The following is a 23,037-nucleotide window of genomic DNA, read 5'->3' on the forward strand; positions in this document are numbered from 1 at the left end:
CCTGGACATGTAACACAAAAACTGTGCGGCTAGAGATTAACAGGACTTTTGTAAAAGAGAGGGAGAAAACGCCCAATAAGGTGAAGTTATTTCGCTTGTTGTCAACACGGATCAAAATATATAGCGTAGCACCTAATTCCGCAAGCATGAAGACGATATTAACAGAGTGAATGTTTAATTACAGGGATTAGCACGGAAAAGTCACCGCAGATTCAGAAGTCACCTAGCGCAGTATATTGTAACAATTGTGGTACAAAACTTCACCACTTGATGGCAGAGCAACAACTCATTTATTGGAAAAGCTGAGCTAAAACTGTTGCCCCGCCCAGTGGCTAGTGCCCAGTGTGCTAGTAAATGTTTCCTTGGCTTAGCTTAGCAACAATGCTAAATTGCTGTGTAATCTGATGAGCGTGGACTCTAGCGTTCATTTTAGCAGCCGCCCTGCGCCCATCCTCACCAGGTAGCCAGGTATAGCTGGGCTGCAGCCGCGACATTGGATGCCGAGCTCTGTTACCAGTTGGATGCACCTTCTCCAGTCCAATAATGTTTTACTAACATCTCCATGTCAGAGCAGAGAGTCTTAATTCTGTGCTTTCTTCTCTCCAACTTTAAAATCTTTATGCTCATCATATGAAACTCATTAGAATATTTTTTTATTCAGTGGGCTTTGTCTCTAAAACTGGCCTGTTATTAGGTTTAGCAAACAATACAGATCCAACACACTGCATCAAGAACTGCATCAGAACTATCCGTTCAGTTCCCTCTATTTGACAATGGCAACCTTTTATGGTTTACTCTTGCTCACCGTTCACTCCCTCTCAGCATCCTCCTGCCTCCTCGGTGCTGTTGTAACCTTTCAAACTTCTCTTGACGCCCACACCTGCAGACATGAAGAGCAGACGTGGAGCATGGAGCGGACAGAGAGTATGAACTCAGACTGCCAGTCGGGCGGGCTCTCCAGCTCTGTGGGAACCAGTAAGTGCAGCAGCCCGGCGTGCATGGCGAGGAGGGCCGCCCACTGGGGCTGCACGGACGTGTCGGGGCCGGGAATGCAGTATGGGGACTCCTACGACTCTCTAAGAGACTCACCTCACAGTGACAGGTAGAGAAAGTGGCAACGCGAGTGATGGTGGTGTGGAAGGAGCCGGGGTTTGCTCGCTGACTTTACAACACTTCTTGCTGTGATGTGGTTTTTGTCATAGCAGACCCATTTACTCTCTGGCGACCCCAAGTGGAAGTTAATTGTCAGGACTCGTCGTCAGGGTGTAAAAGACTTCCTCACCCAGATACTGTTAATTGTTATGTGAAAACCAGTGCTATTCTAGGAGCTAAATGTGTACCGGTAGTGAAGTTATTAAATAATTTAGGCATCCCTTTTCCCCCAAAAGAGAGATTCTTCCTACATTTCCCAGAATGCCACACAGACCTGACGTTTATACATTTAGCTATGACTGCGCCACAGAAATCCAGATATTGGACACAACTATAGTTTTGTTGTTGATGTTTTAAACTAATAAAAAACAAAAGAAATGTGATAAAACACAATAACTTCAAAGAATTTATCAGGGACCATTTTATTTAGATTTTTTTTATACAACATTAAAACCAGTTGTCATCTGATTTGCATGTCCCTGTTGTGCTTCTTGTAGTTTTCCACTAACTATCCACTAATCTGGGATCTCTGCGGCGATACTTTGCACCGACAACTATGTTTACGAGGTGGAGCAGTCGCACACCTCTTGTAGCAGCGAGGGCACATGTGCAGTAATGTTTTTAAATTTTTTTTTTTGTGACTGACTGACTGAGTGGGCGATGAGGAGGCTCAGCTGTTATCACTGGAAAAAGATCTCGCACGCAGAACTGAGCCAGCTGGCTGAATGTGTTTGCGCGTTTCCTCCCACAGTCCGTAGATTTTACAGGTCAGGTGGGCTGGATGCACTAACTTGCCCACAGGTATGAATATGGCTGTTTTTTTTCCTGCTTGTGTTATCCATGAAGAGATTATGATGGGAGCTGGAGCTCCGTCTGGGAAGCTCAACATGGTGAACGTAGCGCTACCTGGCTATAACTATAAATGACACAGGCGGCTCTTAAACGCATTGTTTTTCCACTTCCACTTGTGTGTATGGAAGTCTTAGATGTGCATAAATAGCACTAGCCCTATGATGACTGATGACCTGTTCAGGATATACCCCTACATTAACCCAGTGCAAGGGACAGCTCCAAACCCTGCTCGTCCCTGAAGAGGACAAGTAGTTTTTACTAACTGCTGCTACATAAAGTCTGCCTGCTCCAGAGAACTGCATTCCATCCCCCATTTTCATACCGGTGGCAATCAAGGTCACGGGCAATCAAGCTACTGCACCTTAGTCCCAGACTGCACTACATAATGCACTCTTAAAGCTAAACAGTGTAAGGCAGAGAGCTATTCATCCTGTCTTTTTCCCGTCCAGATATGTGTCAGCGCTGACCACGCCGGCACGCCTGTCTCCGGTGGAGTTCCACTACCCGCCGCTGCCACCCCAGGTGCCCACCTTCCAGATCACCTCGCCCAACACGAGCCACGCCCTCTCCCTTCCCCCTGCCGCCGCCGCCTACCACAGAGACGACGAGCCGCCGCTGCTACGATGCCCCGATGTACGTAGGCAGATATAGTCTGAACGTAACAGTGCAAGGAGATGGTGACAGCGTGCCATTAGGTGTATTTCTCACCATAAACACAACACATTTTCTCTCCCTTGTCTGTACTACATAAGCTCATTATTTCTGAAGATGTAAATCTTTAAAACTTGGTCATGGGTATTTACTTTCTTTTTTTAAGTTTTTTATTAAAACACAGCTCATTAATGTACCAAAAACAACAAGACGTAAATGTTACTCAAAGATACAGTGTCTGGGAGAGATCAACGCACTGCAGTTTAAAAAAAACACATGCAAACAGAAAAAAAAAACACAAGAAAATTAAGAAAATGTCTTCATCAATTCATCACATGGGCTGCACCCAATTACAGAAACACAATGCAGGTACAGTGCAAACAACATGTTTCCAGAAAAGGGTCGGAATCCAAACGTTTTTAATTGTTACTGATGCGGTCAATCTGCAAATGAACTGTGTGTTTCGCCAGATTATTGAAGTGACAAGTTTATAACAAGCAAATGGCTAATAAGGAGCCGTGCAATGAGGACGTTAAGAATGAAACTAAAATTAGTTTCAGCTAATTTCCAACCCAATTGATGTGTGGCAAGCTTTAACAGCTTCAAAAGTTATAAAGCTTTGAACAATAACCACATCCTAGACACGTTCATCACTTTTTTAGAGTCCCCTGGAAGCATTTCAGTTGTTTTTTTGTTTGCACTACTTGCATTGCATTGGTGCACATGTGTTGTCAAATTGAGACTTTTTCTGAATTGGCTTCAGTAGGCTATTGTATACCGAGACTGGTATTTTTTCCTGGGGACTATTTTCATCTGCGGATTATTATGCTGCAGAAATGTCAGTGCCCAGGTTGATCAGAAAAAGAAAACATGTGAAATTGTAAATCCCTGATTTGTACTCAGCAGTTTGTAGAAAGACAGTATTTGTTGTTAGGGTGAATTTACCTTTGTTCTCTATAAGAACATTATAGGATAGAAGTATGTGTTCCTGTGTTGTGTTGTAGCTTGTATTTAATATCGTCTACACTTTAGTGTGGTCATGTAGATTCTGTAAATCTTTGTTTCATGTTTTAGGATGGAAGTTTATACAGGCAGCCACGGCGTCCACGGCGACCCTACTTGACGGAGAGCACAGGAAGTCTACCATCCAGCCCCTACCGTCTCCCTGACGACGAGGCCTATGAGACCACGCAGGAGTACGCCTCTTCGCGGGAGCCCATCCGGAGCAGGCGCCGCCCGCGACGCAACCGCCTCAATGGACACATCTCCCAGCGTTCAGCCGGCCTTCGGGACTACAGCTCACAGAGCTTCAGCCAGTCAGAGGAGGAAGAGGAGGAGGAGGAGGAAGAGGATGCTCACGGGGAGAGCACACCTTTCCTTAGTATGCAGAACATGAACATGGACCCGCCCCTTTCTGTCCCAGGTTACCGTTCGTCATCTGGTGCGGACACACGGACTCACCGCGGGCTGAGTCGGCCGGGGACACGCAGCAACGGGCAGAGCCGCGGCTCCCATTCGCAGCGCTCCAAGGCCGACAACATGCCCCTTTAAGACTTGACCTCCCTCCGACGCCCACCCATAGGCCCCCTGCCACCTCCCACCCCCCTCCACCTCACACACTCCCCTTTCCTTCTACACACAACCAGTGGACTAGAGACCTGCACCTAGGAGAAATATTTTTATTTTGTATAACAGACAGATATTCTAAACAAATGAAATATTTATTTTCATTTCAGCAAAAATTGTCTACTAGCTAACAGCAAAGACTTTTTTTATAATGGGGGGGATATTTATATGTAAAGTTTTTTGATTTACAGCATTATGAGAGATGAAAACATAAGAGAATTACGTGCCAATTTTTTCACAAGTTAGATAAATAGAATAATATTGTGGTGCCTTTTGCTGTATGCTGAAGTCGGAGGTCCCATTGAGTTTTTGTAGCCTTTCTTATAAAGACTCCTCGTTTTTATAGAGACCAACCCTCTTCCTTCCTTTTGCTTTTGTTTTTTTTTTTTTTTTCTCTGATTTGGGATCTTCCTCTTTTTGAACTGTGATCTGATTATGTCATCATGCAATATTGATTCCTCCTGTGTAAAAGGTGTCTGTTTACATGAGTATGATCCACGCAAAGCGTTTCACAGGGACATTTAGTCGCCGACGCAGCCGGGTGTGTAGGGTAGTTTTCTTGGATGAACACACATCGGTCATTTATGTCCTCGTTCGCTGCCTGTCAGTCATTTGTTGTGTTGTTTCTGTGAAAATAAGAGTGTCAGGGAGTTGTTGAGGGAAAGTGACTCCAGATTCCTGTGTGGGTGTTCAGGGTGCTGCCATGACATTGGTGGTTGTTGCAGTGAATGTGTGCGTGCGTGTTTGTTTGTGTGTGGGTGGGTGCACGCCTGTATAGAGTCTGTACACCTCATGAAGCCTCATTTGGTTGGCACCTCTGTTCACCTCGGAGGGTGCGTGGTCTCTCGTTTGACTGACATGTTCTTCTCACCAATCCTCACGCTGCCAGAAGCTCCATTGCACTGTAAGAACCTCCCTCCGTGAGCAGTCATTGGCCAGGGAGCTGCCGATCCAAACCTGAACCTAACCAATCCAGTTGTAATCCAGCCTGACTCTGGCCTCCCGTGGACTGCCCAGCCCGCCCGTTTCCTATGCCAGCAGCTTAGAGCCGCACTGTGTCTCAGGACTTCTCCATCACATCACAGCCAAAAGACTCAAAGCAGAGAGAGCACGTCATCTCAGTCACAGTTCAGTCCGCAGGCCAGATCCACATCCCCTCACTCTCTTTCTTCTTTTTTTTTCCCGGTTTGTTGCGTTTACTCGTGGCCACGATTGACAGAGCGTTGGTAAAAAAAAAAAAAAAAAAACAACATAAAAAAAAAAAAAACATGGAATCAGAAGGGAGATTCAGTTGCTTTTTTATTTATTATTTTTATTTTTTTTTACTTCTAAGGGTGTGCAAGTGGGCATGTGTGTAAGCTGTGTGTGATTCACAGAGATGATGGCGATGACGAAAAGACGAAGTTGTGCAGAGACCACATCTGTTTGCTCTGTTGCAGGGGCGTACCTAGGAAATCTGCCCCCCTGACCCCCACCCCCTGAGAGGAGGATATTGCTCTGGGTTCCCACTTTTCCTTTCTGTTTTCTATTTTACATATATTAATGGAAGCGTTAGAGGTGTTACAGCCCCCTTAGAATCGCCACCACCTTTCACCACTCCAGCGACGGCACTGCGGGTTCACACTGCTCGGGAGCGAGTGTTTTATTTAGCTCACAGCCAAAATGGTGGCATATGATAATCCTGATTACTGCATCCTTGGTTTGCATTCCTATACCTTTACTGATTGAACTTCTTTTGCTTGGTCATATTGACTGAATGATCTGTTCCGTGTCTGTCCGCCCCTTCCGTCCCACGTCACCCCTCACCTCCATGTCTTCCTCAACCTCTTACTGACCTTCAGAAGCAACTAGCCGACGAATTCGAGCCCCGCGTCTGGACGAGAGCACCGAACAGCACACTTAACAGTAGGCCCATCGTGTCAGAAACTCTTCCACTTCAGATACACATCAAGTTTCGGGACCCTTTCAAGCTCACTGAGGAAAATGATGCCGTGTCAGATACAATATGTGTCCCTGTTAGAATTTCCAGTAGTTGTTTTTTGTTTTCTTTTTTTGTTTCCACACAGGCGATGCATGGATCACAGATTTCGAAAGTATCTTAAAAATGGCAACAGACGCCCCTCGGATTCAGGGGAATCATACTAGAAGTATATACAAATATTATTTGGGTACATGGCCCAAAGGTCTGGCTAGTTTTGTCTTACTGTCAATGTAATCAACCTGGGATTTGCTATGTGGAAATACTGCAAGTGAGGATAGTGTGCTTCTAGAGCTAGTTGAATTGTTAACAACCCCACCCTGTTTCTCCTCACCCTGCACTTCCCACCCGCCTTTTACAAACACCTTTCACACGTATACCGACATCATACATAACAAGGCACACACTGAGAAATGCACACAAAGACACACAGACACACACACAGAGTCCTTTCCATGTTTGTTTGTCAAGCAGTTTGCCTTTGTCTTTTTTACCTACCGAATCCCTCTCTCCCCTTCCTTCCCCTCCCCTGTCCGCCTTCTCTCTCCTCCTCTCCCCGTTCTCCTCCTCTTCTCCCCTCCTCTGGCCCCTTCCCCTCCTCTCCTCTCCTCTCCTCTCCTCTCACCCCACAAATCCCCCTGCATGTCCTAGTGGTACTGGTAGTTGGGTGCATGGAAAAAGCAGCAAGCAAATCGTTTTTCCACTCGGTGAAAAAAAAAAAAAAAGAAAATAAATAAAAACGTGTCTTCATTTTAACATTCAGCAATAAATCCCCTTCTCTTCATGTCCATCATTCTTGGAATATGCTAGAAGATTTTTTGCAAGTTTTATCAAAAACATACTACTTGTAAAAGAAGAAAAATCCAAAACCACCCCTTCATATGGAAAATAAAACTTTATTCCTACCATTTTGAAACACTACTGTCGTCTTTGCAACGTATATATTTTTAAAAACACATTTCTTGCTTCTCTCTCCTCGTATTTCTACTTAGAAATAAGACAGACTTTCAAACAGGAACACCGGGTGGCAGCACTTTCACCTTTAGCTGAAATAACATGAGCATGTTTTCGATGCAGCATTTGTGTGAGCAGGTGGATGAATTCAACTTGTGCAAAGGAGACGAGAGGTGAAACGAGAAGGGTAAAGAGCATCTAACCTCAATTCTTAGCCCTCTACCTTCCAGCAGGGCATATATCTTCTCATGCATGTTCAAAATAAGGATATTTTATACCTCACCATCAAGCGGAACCTCACTCATGACGGAGGCACATCTTCCCTGAGCCTCAACGCTACCTTATGGCTGCACTGGAGGCCCTGAGGTACATTACTTTATCTTTAACAAGACTTCTAGTTTACAAATGAGCAAACAATGTGCATTCTCCATTGTACATGTTTTAAATGGCACCCATCAAGTATTCCCTTTTCATTCTGACCTGGTTACAGCAGAGGTGTATGCTGGCTCATTGCCATGCCCATGGCCTATTAGCAACGAAACACAACAAAATGTCTGTTTGTTTAAATTCTGTTGATATAACGACAACTTGACAACTGAAAAAACAATGAAGCGGAGCGTTCGGATGCACCAAACCCCAAATATTGCAAACCGGCTCGGCAGTGCCTGAAGTGAACTTTCTAGAATTTAGTTTTGGATTCCTGATGGCGGGTAACGCCTTTGATGCATAATTTTGCACATTTGCCATACCAGTAGTTGCTATCTCAAGCAAACGACAAAAGACAAACCTTCTTTGTGTGTGAGATACTTTGACATTTAACTATGGCTCAGAATTCTAGTTTAAATGTTCCACTTTGTGACATTTGAGCAAAAGTTAAACTTCAGTTCATATTTTGAGTTAATATTGGCTTTTGGAATTCAAATTCTTTCACAGCTAGTTCATCATTAGTCAGAGCCCCTTGCTTTGGAAACTACGTAAATGGGTTTTCCTTCTTGGTGCATCAACGCCCACATATCAGGACGCACTTCAAACATGAGTCCCTCTTTGCAATTCCTGTTTAACCTGATGTGTGTGTGGCTTTGGCATAATGAGCCCTGGCGATTATCTTACTTTGTATTGATGGTTAAATCCAGATAAGCAGATATAGCAGTTGTTTGAACCGAACAGATGTTAAGCAGCTGCTACACAGGTTGTATACGAGTTTCCTTCAGCTGTAAAGTGCTAGATATCAGGAAGATGAAAAGATTGATGTTACTGAGTCTCAGTGATGGCTGAAACATTCTGGTTATTTGGTTTGGCACAAGGTATACTTGGATTAAGCTAAATTAGTTCACACTGTAGAAGAAAACAAAGACTGCTTCACTGTTTTACAGAAAATAGAATATAGAATATAATGAGTAGAGAAGCTGACATGTGCCTTTCTGTTTGCCTACTTTCCATAAATGGGTGTGTCCTTACCGCACACACACACAGACACACCTGTCTGATGAGTCTGCTGGGTGCTGTTAAATCTGCAGAAACTACAGCAGACTCATCAGACAAGCAGCCAGAGGGTTTCAGCCTACAGAAGGAAACCTCCACTCACCCTGCACTGACTCACTGGATCACATCTTCAGGGATTCTTCTTGTTCTTTTCTGCTTTCTCACCGGATTACTGGCATGAACTAGTTGAGTATTGAGCCTTCGTTTTAAAACAGGTAAGCTGATTTTATAATAAGACACTTAAGAGGATAGTGTCACTTCACTGGCACAGTGAAGTTGCTATCAGTAACACACATAATTTGTCAGCTGATAGAACTGTATTTTCGTACTTTTGTTCAAGGTGTAAGTTAACTGGATCTCAGCAACTCTCTTCTTGTCTTTTAAATAAGTCCATTCTTGACCCTGGGAACAGAAGTTGATAAAAAAGCTTTCTACAAGGTCCAGATTTTCAGGAGATTTCAGTTATATCCCAATCTTTCTAAGCATGCTGAGTTTCCCCAGGCATCGTAGAGTTGTAGCTGTATTAGAGATTTTAGATTAATCTGACAAAAAAGTGATTTTATGATTACATTATTGGGAAAAGTCAGCTTTATTCTGTCCTGATTTTGCTCAGTCATAGAAATTTGCATCTTAGCACGCACAGAAATGCACTGATTTAATGTTTTTCTTTATTTCAACACTCATCTAAGATTTGCCCAAACTAATCCACTATTTGTTTGTTGCGTCTGCAGTTGAATGGCACGGTGTCGCTGTCGCTGGCGTAACGTGTTGATCTGTTTGTGCACGCCATGCATCCTCCTGGTCAGCCTGTTCATCTTCGCTGCTGTAACGATCTGCATGAACATGCAAGGGCACTCGAGGACATCACCGGCATTTACAGAACACATCAGTTCTCATTTTGTGGCCACAGGAACGTTGCGTAATGGCAGATTCGGCCCATTCCCAGAAAAATTCTGGGAGAGCCACAACAGTGATGGTATTTGGAACCAGCTCCAGTTGTCCATTGACCACCATTTCAACCCCATCCTGCGTCCCAGCATAGCCAAGAGAGGATTAAAAAGGGCTGATGATTCCGTTCTGAAGCAAAGTTTCTCTCAATATGAGGACATCTTGAGGGAGAACGTTGACAAGCTACCAAAGCAGACTCGGGAGTTTGTGAGCAACATGCAAAGGAGGGACTACCCAATTCTCCTCCAGCCACATACATGTGGAGCCCAGACAAAGGAAGAAAGAGAGGTGCCTTTCCTTCTCTTGGCTATCAAGTCAACAGAGGTGAACTTCAGGAACCGGCAGGCGATTCGACAGACCTGGGGCAAGGTGGGATGGGTGGCAGGTCAGAAGAACGGCAGTGGAGCAGACGTTGGAGGCTACGTCCGCAGAGTGTTCCTGCTGGGTAAAGAAAACATTCAGGAGCTGGGTGTAGATGTGTCGGCTGCAGTGAAGTCAGAGAGTGAGTTTTATGGAGACATTCTCCAGTGGGACTTTGAGGATACATTCTTCAACCTCACCTTGAAGGACGTGCTCTTCTGGAGCTGGTTCTCGCGCTCCTGCGGTCAGACTCGCTTTGTCTTTAAGGGAGACGACGACGTCTTTGTCAACACTGCGAAAATGGTAACCTATCTCCATGACCAGCAAAACAACCCAAACATCACCATGGGAGACTTCATGGTTGGAGATGTCATAGGAGCAGCAATGCCCAACAGAGTCAACAAGTCCAAGTACTTTATCCCAGACACCTTCTACAAGGGGTTATATCCTACGTACGCAGGCGGGGGAGGGGTGGTGTACTCTGGCCTGCTGACAAAACGCCTGCACCACATGTCCAAGAGAGTTCACCTGTTCCCCATTGACGACGTTTACGTAGGGATGTGTATGCTTCGGCTTAATGCCTTTCCTATCCACCACCCTGCCTTCCTCACATTTGACTTTCCGGAGAAGGAAGAGGCGCAGCAGTGTTCTTACCACACAATACTGATGGTCCACAAACGAAGCCCCAGCCAGGTAACAGAACTGTGGAACGACTTGAAAAAGACGCAGACGCAATGTCGAGATGTGGCTCTGAGAGTTGAACACAAGAAGAAAAACTAACTGCACTGTGGCAGTGTCTGTTCACCGCTATTTTGTTGAGTCTGTCTTAGTCTGATAGATAGCACTGTCACATTTCTGAAAGTGAAACCCATGTCAGTTTGTTACTGGAGGCATGTTCTGTGCTCATATTTAATTACACCCAACAATGTGGAAACCGTGGTGTCAGCGGTCTAACAGCCAGCACCGTTTGTAAAAAGTCTACACCCGTGTGCTTGCTCATTTTACACATAAAACCACAGTACCTCTAAAAAACTATAATACCATGTAACAGTCTTTCAGTTTTAAATGTGATTTATTGTAAATAAGTGTGAATGTCCGGCTCTTTCTTATCTCAAGAAGGTTGAAATGATCCGGTTTGAATTATAGCCTGACTTCTCTCCATCCTGTCCGGCTTATTACAGTTTATTGTCTTTTATGACAGGGGAAGTAAAACAACTTCCTTCTTGCAAGTTCAGTGAGTTGTTTTTTGTTTTATACATTTACCAAAGTATTAACACCAAACTTTGTCATCTCCCTTACTATGTTGAGTATTTTAATTACAATATATTGTTTATTTACAGTCCCAGCGCCATCGTAATGTATTATTTAATAATGTGAGACGTGGTTTAAGCCAAAGCAAGCTTATAGTTGTTTGAATTAGTTAAGAGTTTGACAGTCAGAGTAATGATGTAGGAATTCACCTATGTCTCAAATCTAAATTATGTCGTCCAACGACAGTTTCCTCTCAAGCCTTGGGGGAAAACGTTCTTGTCGTACTGGTTCGTCTGGCAGTGGGAATATCCTACTATGTGATGAGCTAATGTTTTGGGTATGTGTACATAGCACATGTTGAAAACGTGTTGTTTTCAGAACCATGCTTGTGTTTTTTGTCCGCACAGAAGTTTCCAGAAGAGACTGTTGCTTAAATGTGAAATAAAAGGAAAGACATTCTGTTGAAAGTGATGCAGCCCCAGAGTTTATATTCAAAGAAATGTCAGTTTCAAGGTCATTTGGTCACTACTGACTAAAGGGGTAATGGCGGTGTTTGTAACTTCAGAAGACCAGTAAGACAGGAAAAGGATTCTCACAAAACCCCCCCACCAGTCCCGCAAAGATCTTGCTAAACCAGCAACCAATATCAGACACAACTAGAATGTATTACAGTAATAACGAGTTATTTTTTTAGTTTTCCAGATTTATTTATTTATTTCAAATGTACTGTAGCTCTTTGATTTCCACGTACTGACTCCATTGGAGGCCTCTGTGTATAAACATGGGGTTTGTGATAATTTGTCAACAGGAAACTGAAAAGACAAAGGTATCCCACGTTAGATTTTGGAGGATGAATTCTACAAGCAGGAATGATTAAGTCCACTGAACGAGTCCGAGCGTTTAACGTCTCCTACAGGTCTGTCATGCTAGAACCGCAGAGGGATCTGCAGCATGCAGGGATCGGCCATCATCTGAAATCATCAGTCAGTGACGACAGCAGCACAGCAGAGCACGCCGTTACTTGATTTTCACAAATCATGCTCTCGGTTGTCCGTGTCTTCAGCGCTGCGGCTGCGAACCGTTTTCTGTCCTTTCCTCTTTTTCCTCGTCCTCGTCCTCACTGTCCTCTTCCTCTTCACTCTCGCTGTACTGGTAGTTGCAGCGGTTGGTGTTTACAAAGAGGTCGCTCTCGTCGTCTTCAGAGTCGCTACCTTCCTCTTCCTCGTCTTTGTCCTCCTTTTCCGGCTGTTTGTGTATCTTGTCCTGTGCTGACTGCTCCTCCATAAACCCCTCTGGCCTGGAAGGAGGTAAGTAGAAAGAAAAACAAACACACACACTATAAGCTCAGTTACAGAAGTTAAGAAAGTGATGCCCATCAGGACACTTATATGTGTTTATATGTGTGTTTCTACCCACCAGAGCCGCTGTTTTTGCAGGTTCTGAATGTGATCTTTGTAGAGAATAAAGCTGATCTCTGCCTTCACCTTCTCTCCCTCCTCAATAGGATCCACAATCACATAATCACCTTGGGAAGCACGAGAAACAAACAAACCGTAAAGGTCATTTTAACTGTACGAGAGAAAGAGGCTTTGCAGTATCAACCAGTACGTAATCACATTGCTGACTTATCATCTTTCTACGTTAAGTTTACGTCATTATCTTTCTTTTTAAAAGCTGCCAGACCATTTTTTTTTGCTTATCTGCTGAGACAGAGAACAATAAGTACTTTTGGGAGGTAACAATTTATAATTCAACTGTAATCTCTTATGGGATTAATATCACGTCATATATTGAAACTACAGAAAAACGTTTTGAAAGTTGGAAAAGAAATCTAAACTCTGTAAATATTAGTTAATATTCAAGTGTTCCTTCTTTTTTTACAGAGTTTCTACAGCACAGTTTCTAAAGGATTGGAAACCTTGAAGAATGTGTATTTGCACGACTTGATGACACTCGCCGCTCTGGTTCAAAACTCTAAAACAAACTCCTTGACTTCAACAAAGACTGAACAACAGCTTCAGGAGAACGCTGCCAAAAAAGAAATTAAAAGCATCGCTTGATTTGAAAGCTCGCAACTGTCTGATCAAACCGCTGAAAGTGGGAGTTCAGATCTGAGCAATACGAACAAACATACAGTGTTCGCAGTTTCCAAATTAAGTTTCACCCCTCTGAACTTGTGCTTTTCAAATCATTGATTACAAGGTTTCAAACATTGGAAACTAAATCTGAAAAGGGAGAGCTGCAGCTGTGAAAAGGGACTATTAGAGATTCATATTTTCTTTAGACTTTTAAGAGTTAAGCAAGCTTTCAAAACCTTTGGCAGCCAGTCAAATTCTGAGTTACGTGTTTTAGTAGTTGCTGGAACTAACACAGTCAAAAGAATGCTGTTTATTTAGAGGAACACGACACGGCAGATGAACTTGTCAACACCTGAGAACGAGCTTTTACGAGCTACGTAAACACCAATCATGAAACTTCTCTAATATTACTGAACAAAGGTACAGCTTTATTACCAGCACTGACAACACTGCCAATGTTTATGTGAAAATTTATCTTCAGTCTCTGTTTAATCTAATTTGTGTGACCTCCATCCAAGATAAATTATACTGAAGGACTGTTGATATAAGTTTAACAATAACAAGTGTCGCGTACTGTTGTAATCTTGTGCAGTTTACACTTCCCGGACTTTGTTGTCTGGTTTAAAGCATTTCTTAGAAAAGCTATCCACGTAATAAGTTATCATTTGCAAGGGTATCATTAAGGATATATTAAAAGGGGTCAATAAATCCCAATGAGGGGTAATAAATGACAGTGGCACATGAGTACAAAAAAGCCACGAAGTATGTCCCTAAGTATAACACCTATAAAATATCACCTGGCACGTTTCAGGAGTTGTGCCACAGGAATAATACATAAAACATCCTACTCCATCAGTTACCTCTCTTGATCCAGATGTTCTTGCGGAACTTGGTGGGCATGCTCACCAGGAAGGTCTCACCCTGAGCCGTGATGGCTTCATGGAGGTTGTTACCACGGCTACTGGTAACCTGTCAAAAGTGCACAGGTAAAGGATGGAGATAAGATTCATATGTGGGTATTAGTTAATGTTTTTTTTTTTTTTTAACATGTGAGACGGTCAGATTTGGTGCAGTTCTGATAGAGGTTACCTTCACAATCTGCTGGTTTTCTGTGGGCGTGACGAAGTCTCCAAGAACCTCCTTGACAACGTGTTTGCGTTTGGTGGCCTGTGACATTATGAACAGTGAACTGCAGGTTCCTTCGCCAGCTGAGAAAGAAGATGAGACAGACAAAGTTCAGGTAAAAACAGGTAAACAAGAAGATATGTTGTGGTCACTAAATCATACATTAAGGAGCTAAAAAAAATCCCAGTAATCAAAAAAAGGGCTAAGTTAGCTTAATGTTAAAAGCTGCTAGCTAAAACTCGCATGGGTTGCTCATCAGTTAGCAACTTTTTGTAAAACATTTTGGCAACCTCAGTGACATGAAAACACATTAGCAATTAGCTGCTTCTTTCAACTTACACGCAGAACACACATAAACATTACTACGAATTTAGCTTGACAAGCTAACATTAGCTATCTTAAAGCGTATCCTCGTGCTCAATCACGTCGGCGGGTTACGTGACTACCTTGAAACAAAGAAGAAACGGTTGATATGCGTCCTTTTGAAGCGGATTATGTTTTAACACACTAGTAGTCTGTGTGGAAAAAGACTGTGTTCAAATCAACAACTAAGAGCCAAACCACATGAGCCTGTGTTTTCTGAAAACAGTGTGGCGAACGTACACTTCCGGGGTTAAAGGTCGTACCGTTTTCAAAATAATGGCTGCTGTTTATTTATATTTTGTTTCATGGCCGCGCAGTGGCTGTGTAATATATAACATGACGGATAAAGAAACGTTCACTAGAAGAAAATGTGACATTTAAGTAATTTATCCACGAATTATATTAGTGAATTTAACGGCAGACATCACGTGTAGTTTGTTTTAGTCTGTAACATCTCTAGTTCTTCCGTGGCCCTCCCTTTGCATTGTGGGTAATTGAGTTTTCTCTCTATCTGAGTAACGTTCAAGATCGCACCAGAGCCATGCTCATTTAATCGCTTTTTAATAGTTTAATGCAGTGTTTTTCAACCTTTTTTGAGCCAAGGTACATTTTTTTCATTGAAAAAAATCACAAGGCACACCACCAACTTAAATTGTTAAAAAAAATGAAACTCTGTAGCCTATATTAACAATATAAAGTCATTCTTGTCAAAGTGTCTTGAATAGGAATCAAATAAACACAAAGAAAAAAGTCTTATGATCTTTCATTTTTCTACTCATTCCATGTGAAACCTGGGCCTGTTTGGCTGAACACAGCTCTTGGCCTATAGATACACAGATATATATACACAGACACTTGACAATGGGATATTATTTACAGATAATAATTAATTTGTTTTCAAAAAATGTTTTTTAGACCAATTAGGTGAAATTGGATAATTTCCCACGGCACACCTGACGGTCTCTCGCGGCACACTAGTGTGCCACTGCACAGTGGTTGAAAAACACTGGTTTAATGTGCACTTTTCACTTTACTTTTCATATGTACATCTTAAATGTAATGTCTGTTTGTTAACTTATTCATAGTTCGTGTGCACATGAGGAAATATAAGTATATGAAAACACATATCAATAAAAAAAGAGCAAACAATAGGTCTCAACACCTGTTTTATTCAAACTTCATTCATTTCTCACAGTCTTACAGCAGTCATTACACTTGCACTGCAGCCCGTTAGTATGTGCAGATCTCCACTGTAAAGTCAAAACACCATCATTTCGAAAATACAACCCTTTCAAGTACATAACATTAGCACAAACACTGGTAAAGAGTTAGCCAAGTATACTGACAAAATATTAGTCTACAGTGAGTAAATCAGTCTATAAGCACTGGCTCAGATACTGAATGGAAAGATGAGTTAACACAACACCACCCGAAACACACCAATCACGATGAACTGCCCGACTAACGGAATGAAATGTGCATATCAAATCTAGTTTAAAATTAAATAAAGAAATATCATCATCACATCAAAGATAGCTTTATTGCAGCTGGTGTGCTTTTGTAATTTGACATGAGGTGTGAGGCATGAAGGTAAAACACTAATTTGGTTTTAACGGAAATGAAACATCAGTAGGATGTGGGTGCGTCAGAGTGTGACTACGAGTAGTGTAGCTGCGGGGTCAGCCGGCAGCTGCTGTACATCAGTACGGTGGGTTTGGTGGTTTAGTTGACTACAGCAGATGAGCACATTCTGTTGATCCCACATGCGTTGGAGCCCCTGTGTAGGTAGTAGTAACCCTGCGTGAAAGAAGCAGATTGTTTAAAGAAAAACACATACTAGTTTTCTTTTTTTTTACTTTCATTCTGTGTCATCAAACCTTCCACATAGATAGATAGATAGATAGATAGATAGATAGATAGATGTATTGTATATATCTTTCAACCACCACAGAGCATTACAATTTTTAACCTTCACAATGTTATATATTGCAGTGCTGTGATATATTTGGTTTAAATGTCAGGGTTTGGATTTTACTTAAGAACACAAATGTTTTCCTACCTGTTCGCCAAAGTCCTCCCCCCAGCTGTTTTTGATAGCCCAGAATGGGATACCTTTACCTGAAAACACAGGAACTTTATTACGGTGACGTCCCTCATCTTGATTTACAAAAAGATCATTATTTATGTTAAAAAGGAGGACCAACATATGCGTGGGCCTTCTCCCTTTTACAAGTAAGAACTGAAAATGAGGATTAAAAACAGGGCGGATATACTCACGTTCTCCGTATCCCACCATCAGCACAGCGTGGTCGATCATCCAGGGGTTGCAGAAGATCTTCAAGGGGTGAGAAATACCCTTTCTGTAGAACTACAGGAATTCACATGACCAGTTAAATTAATTAAATATGGTTGCAGTGAAATTCAGAGGCATCTTAACCTTATTTTCTCTTTATCGCCTGGTTCACATGCAGGTGATGGACGTGTGCTGTATGTCAAACTAAGTCTGTCAGACTTCAGTGTAACTACTTTATAGCACTTTTCTAAATGTTTTAAATGTTAATTAAACACAGAGCATAGAATACAACGGTAAAAATGTTAAGAGCACAAAGAATAGGAACAAAAATACAGACATAGGTACAATTTAAGAGAAAAATTCAAAGTTTCTTGTTGATAGTGAGTTTTATGATAAGATTTATTGTAGCACCGTTGTGACAGAACTGCTTACCTGCATCGCAAAAGCATTCAGAGCAACAGAGACCGGTCCATTCTCAGCCAGCCAGGCTGCAATTTCTGTGGAGAAAATCAAATCAAAATGAGCCCATTTAACAGCTCATTGTTTGACGCTGCTTAGCATTTCTACAGAAACAGCAGCCATTAATCTTCACTAACTGTTTGTCCTTAATACTGAAAATGACATGTCCACGTAGTGCTCTACCTAGCGACTTGCATCTTTCAGATTAAAAATCTGTTGACGTATTTATCTGAACTTTCTCTTCTCGTTCCTTGTCGCCTCTAAATTCGCTCTGCCCACTCACCCTTCTCATCTTTGGACAGCTCCACAGAGCTGTTGATGTAGGCGGCGACCTTCCTGGTGGTGAAGTCGCACGTCTGCTTGTGCCCTGTGTAGGAGTAGTCCGTTTCAGTCTCCAGGCCACCTTAACCACACACGAGGGGCAAACGTCAAAAGATTAATAGTTTGGGTTTAGCATCTTTTATTGTGCAAAAATCCATTTAATTAGCATAAATCCAAGATGTGTGCAAATCTGCAAATTCCTCTCTCTTTTGAAATATCCAAAATAAGCTATAACAAGTGCAACAGGACTTGTAGGGAGTCTATCCCAGCTGTCATCGGACGAGAGACTTACCCAGCTTCTCAATAGCTTCATAAGCATTTGATGGGAGGCCACCCCTGCACGCCTGGTCCACTCCATCACAGTCAACCAGCTCTGTGGAGGACAGATCGAAACATGAATTCAACTGTAAAAAGGAGAAAGTTACTGAACAACTGGATCAGCGCTCTGTGTTACCTTGCTCTGAAAGTGACAGCAGTGTTCCATTTTTCAGGAACCACTGGCCTTCGATGTTTCCCGTGACAGAAAATGCCCAGCACGATCCACACATACCCTGTAAGAGACGCCCACACCCACGATCAGCAGGAGGTAGAACTGTTTCATTATCAACATGCTATTTAAAAAGACTGCCTAATGATTAACTCTGTTTGTAGGCACCTGGTTCTTAACAGAGCTGACAGCTCCACGGTCCCGCCAATCCCAGCTGTCAGGGGCTGGGCCTTTGGCAGGAGAGGCTGGTTTCATTTGTCGGTGAAGAGCCCATTGACTGAGCATCGGGTTTAGGTAAGTAGAGCGAAACTCCTCCTCTGGAGAAACGCAGAAGGAGAAGAGTCAAAACCTGGTGTTTGCTAAGGAGGATTATTTGAAATGTGGCTGAAGCAACATGCAGAAAGCAGAAGCTGCATTTCCTCCACGGAAACTGTGGAAATACAAATACATAGCAGAGAGGTACATACCAGTTAGGTCACTGAACTTGGTGACTCCATACTCAGCTGTGCCTTGATCCAAAGACTGAAGCTTCTCAGCCGTCTTCAGGTTCTCGTGGAAGATGCGCACACGACGATCAGTCTCTGCAAAATCAAAGTTCAAATAAACATTAGTCTGCCTCTTGACAACTAAAGACTACTGTGTAGTATATTAATTTCTGACATTTTAAGAGACACTCAAGTATTGTGTCTGCAGATGATCAGTGTTTGTGATCTGGGTTGCTTTGAATTTAAACCAAAAGGTAGCCTTTCATTTCCTGTAGGAATGTTTTTTGGATTATGCTGGAGAAGTCAGTAATACTCCAGACTACTGGTTCTTCATAAACAGCTAGCTGGTGTTGATTCATGATTATCTGATCATCATTAAAACCCACACAAACACGGGGAGAACACTCCAGTGCTACCCATTGTTCCACCGTGCTGCCCAAAATAAAGTACTTGCGCCCAACGTGGGGCTCGAACCCACGACCCTGAGATTAAGAGTCTCATGCTCTACCGACTGAGCTAGCCGGGCCTTAAAGAGGGGCATCCTAACCTGCTCCATTCTGGTCGCAAAGGAAGAGGTGATGCAGAATACTAAGCATCAACACCAATGCTATAATAACTGATGGACAGACATTAGTGCAACACTGCAACAACAGTAAGCACAGAGAACTGTTGTTTGTGATTTAAATCTTTGCAAAGAGAGACTGGATAAGAGACGAGAAGTAGTAGGAGAGCAGATTCTAAATGATATTCTGGTTGCTGCAGTGGAAAAACACTGAGGACCTCCAAAGGATCGTAGTTTCTGGGGGGCAAGTCCAAGTGGGAAAATTTGGCTTCAGTGGCTGACAGGCAAATAGCACTCTGCCTGTTTACCTGTTTATTTTTTTATTTTGAATTTCTGTGTAGTCGTTATGTAGCTAATGTTGTCACACTAATGTGTCCTTTAGTTGTTGATCTTGTATTCTGTGCTGTTTTACATTTGGTCATGTTTATTTACGTGCTTATAACCAGCTACTGCAAAAGACATACACAGATCAGGCATAACATTATGACCACTCACAGGAGAAGTAAATGCAATTGACCAGTGTGTGATAATTCAATGTTCTGCTGGGAAACTTTTGGACCTGGCATTTGTGTGGATGTTACTTAGACATGTACCAAACCACCTAGACCAGACCAGGCACCCCCGCCCTGTAGCAATGACACTCCTTGATAGCAGCAGTCAAAAACAGTTTAAGAATAATTAAAAAGAAAACATGAAAAACAGCACAAGGTGTTGATCTGGCCTCCAAATTCACTAGATCCCAAACTGATCAAGTATCTGTGGGATGATCCACAGAGGCCCCTCCCCTCACCCCATAGGACCCAAAGGCCCCCACTAACAACATTGTGTTGCCAGACACCACAGGACACCATCAGAAGGCCCATGTCCATTCTCTGATGTGTCACAACTGTTTTGGAGGCACAAGGGAGACCTACACAATATCATAATGTTATTCCTGATCGGTGTATATCCACTGATTGCCACTCAGAGGTTTGTTTGTTTTCAATCAGGCTGAACTATAAGGTGAAGTATTCAGCGTGTGTCGACATGAATGTGTCCCACAATGCGCCCATTGTTTGGTGTGTCCATGGTATGAATACATGTGACTCACTCACCCTCCTGGCTGCTGTACACCTTATTGTATTTGACCATGAACTCTTTAAACTGGCCCAGCAGCTCCACAGACTCCTAACAGATAAAGAGAAGAAAAACACACAGAATCAACACAAACCTTATCCTCCATCCCAAGTTCAAAATGATGACAGCAGTTTACACAACAAGTTCACTGCTGGAGAACATAAGATACGCCAACTTATCACTGATCTGAATACAACATTACATTTACGTCCAGAGGCTGGCTGGTGGATGGATTCTCCACTTTGTTGGTCTCTTCAGGCTCAGCTGGAAAGAAAAACATACATGTTTATTATTTAGTGGTAGGTAAAAATCTATATATTTAATAGATATATCAATCTTGGTTGTTTTCTGTATACAGGAAGAAAGAATTTTAAAATCTGGACATGGACTCATCACTTTTTAACCTTTTACCTCATAACTTATCAGCCCCACTGGTAAACATTAGTCTTACATAATATGAGGGACAAAAATTATTCAAACAAACCCATGCACTGACTGACTGATATGAGCTTCTTGGTAAGACTGGCCTTCCAATCAACATGAAAAAATGTAATGAAACTGTACGTTTCTTCTTTTTCTTTTCCTTTACACGCATTGGAATAAACAGGGCTGGTGTATTACTGAATGACATTACTGCTATAACCAGAAGATTACAGTTAACCAAGAGCTCATGAGGTAGGACAGGTCACTGTGAGCTATAACTGTGTCCTTAATGAATCTTAAATGTTGAATGATCAATCTGTTTATCTGCTTACGTGCTGCTGACTGACCTTTAGGCTGGCATTTCTGTTTGAGCAGGGTAGAACTGCCCTGCCAGGGAATGTCCCACACTTCAAACACACACACCTCGGTCTGAAATGTAAAAAAATAAATGAAGATATAACAGAAGACAGGGAGTATAGATGTTAATTTCACTTACTGCACAATCTGTTTCATGTGCATGCCTGTGAGCAAGAGGCAAGAGCGTGCTTCGGGTCACTCTGAGTCAAACTCAAGTCACAAGATCAGATGGCTAACCTCAGCTGAACAAACGGAAATGCTTGGCCACGATAATAAATCAATACGCAGTTGGATTCATATTCATGTGCAATCTTGAGCAGTTTTAACTTGCGTTTTTAAAACCATAGCCTGTTTTTGTTTTTCTCTCTGTGGCAAATTCCCTTTTTGTCTCCAACATCCTACCTTGAGTTTGTGTGCCTCGGGATAGAAGTCACATGTCCTGAGCATGGTGGACTTCTTACACTGGGTGTTACTCAGTTCCACTGTCAAAGTATAACGGATTCCTTTAACCAGCTGGAAAACAGAAATACATACAAACAAAGATCACTTTTAATTTACAAAAAATAAAAAGATATTTCGCCCAATAATAAAGCATCTATTCAAACATTACTCACTGCATACAGACAGTAACAACAATATGTGTGTGCATCATGAGATTTTTTTGATGATGCACACACAATGCGCAGGCTTTGTTTTGTTGTCAATACTGGATGATCCTTTTACTGCATAGAGTCTAGTGGTACAGTAACAGGCCAGCGGGATGCGCTGATAAATGACCTATTTTCAGTGTTAAGCTATTTTTTTAACTCAAAGACAAGACTTCCGGTCACAATCAAAAGCTGAACCTTAAGATACCCGTATAATGCATGTAATCTTGTGATTTTTTTCCCTCCTAAAATTAAAAATAAATCTCTAACTTAATTATACTTATGTGAAAAGAAGAAAATAAAACTGCACTGGTTTAATTTGTGTTAGATCAACATAAACAATTCTTCTCCTCATGCTATTATTTTGAAAATAGGTCATCCCTCTTCCGGTCTGTGTGTAGCTAACTCTTGCTAACATGATGCAGTTTTAAATCCCTCCAGTAAGACTGTTGTTTACAACTGTTACACAACAATGTAATAAATTGTTAAATAAATAATTGTGTGTACTACAACACTATTTTACGACAAATTTTTTAATACGTGGACAAAATGATGATAATAAAATAAAATAAAATATAATAAAAGATGCTGTTTTGACCTGTTTGGAGCCAGAGATGAACCGGCTGACTTTGCGGAGGTGCATGGCGTTGGAGCCCCGATTGTAGCGCTCCTCTGCGAAAAGCAGTGCCTTTTTGAGGCCCGGGTCGGACTCCTTTAGCAGGATAGGAGACCCGGGGGGCCCGAACAGAGGCCGGTCGAGATCCTCGCCGAGCCCGAGTACCGATCCCAGCACTGCGGCCAGGGCCAGCCAAGGGATTAGCGCACAACTGCGGTTTCCGAGCACCATGATGCTCCTGCGTGATGTCAAGGAGAAAAGGGACCTGTCCTCAGTCTGCGCTCAGTTAAAAAAGACAAGTGTTTGTTTTTGGTAGAGGAATAATCGATATTCACTAAACTGCAGCGTTATACAATAGGTCCTCTCTTGTTGCCAAACAAAATCTGCTGTGGGAGGAGTCAGGGAGGATGGGGGTGTGTTCAAGAAACATACGTAGTGTTGCTCACTCTTA

The 23,037-nt window shown here is 42.4% G+C and overlaps 4 protein-coding genes across 4 annotated transcripts in view; 2 read left to right on the plus strand and 2 right to left on the minus strand.

The window, feature by feature from the left end:
- nrg2b (neuregulin 2b) overlaps window positions 1–4,206 on the plus strand; it is a gene marked incomplete at both ends in the record, with an annotated part of 46,632 nt that extends 42,426 nt beyond the window's left edge. The window contains 3 exon segments of the mRNA XM_084550134.1: window positions 887–1,102; window positions 2,454–2,637; window positions 3,730–4,206. Coding sequence (XP_084406260.1) covers window positions 887–1,102; window positions 2,454–2,637; window positions 3,730–4,206 — 877 coding nt within the window.
- Window positions 4,207–8,889: 4,683 nt separating this feature from the next.
- Window positions 8,890–11,744, plus strand: LOC311492323 (N-acetyllactosaminide beta-1,3-N-acetylglucosaminyltransferase 2-like). The gene is made up of 2 exons (XM_084550575.1): window positions 8,890–8,910; window positions 9,427–11,744. Exon 2 carries the CDS (start codon window positions 9,431–9,433, stop codon window positions 10,781–10,783), a length of 1,353 nt encoding a protein of 450 aa, XP_084406701.1. The 5' UTR covers window positions 8,890–8,910; window positions 9,427–9,430; the 3' UTR covers window positions 10,784–11,744.
- A 192-nt stretch (window positions 11,745–11,936) lies between these two features.
- On the minus strand, window positions 11,937–15,033 carry eif1ad (eukaryotic translation initiation factor 1A domain containing). Its single transcript, XM_084550576.1, has 5 exons — window positions 14,904–15,033; window positions 14,422–14,540; window positions 14,193–14,301; window positions 12,671–12,779; window positions 11,937–12,551 (listed from the first exon to the last, which is right to left on the minus strand). The coding sequence occupies exons 2-5, from the start codon at window positions 14,506–14,508 to the stop codon at window positions 12,314–12,316; spliced, it is 543 nt and encodes a 180-aa protein (XP_084406702.1). The 5' UTR covers window positions 14,509–14,540; window positions 14,904–15,033; the 3' UTR covers window positions 11,937–12,313.
- Window positions 15,034–15,470: 437 nt separating this feature from the next.
- On the minus strand, window positions 15,471–22,978 carry ctsf (cathepsin F). The gene is made up of 14 exons (XM_084550453.1): window positions 22,569–22,978; window positions 21,726–21,836; window positions 21,314–21,395; window positions 20,746–20,807; window positions 20,522–20,594; window positions 18,848–18,961; window positions 18,549–18,697; window positions 18,348–18,444; window positions 18,186–18,266; window positions 17,856–17,975; window positions 17,546–17,610; window positions 17,098–17,188; window positions 16,880–16,938; window positions 15,471–16,617 (listed from the first exon to the last, which is right to left on the minus strand). The coding sequence occupies exons 1-14, from the start codon at window positions 22,815–22,817 to the stop codon at window positions 16,543–16,545; spliced, it is 1,428 nt and encodes a 475-aa protein (XP_084406579.1). The 5' UTR covers window positions 22,818–22,978; the 3' UTR covers window positions 15,471–16,542.
- Window positions 22,979–23,037: the final 59 nt, after the last annotated feature.

This window comes from Chelon labrosus (genome assembly GCF_963514085.1).
Source record: "Chelon labrosus genome assembly, chromosome: 8".
Taxonomy (NCBI): domain Eukaryota; kingdom Metazoa; phylum Chordata; class Actinopteri; order Mugiliformes; family Mugilidae; genus Chelon; species Chelon labrosus.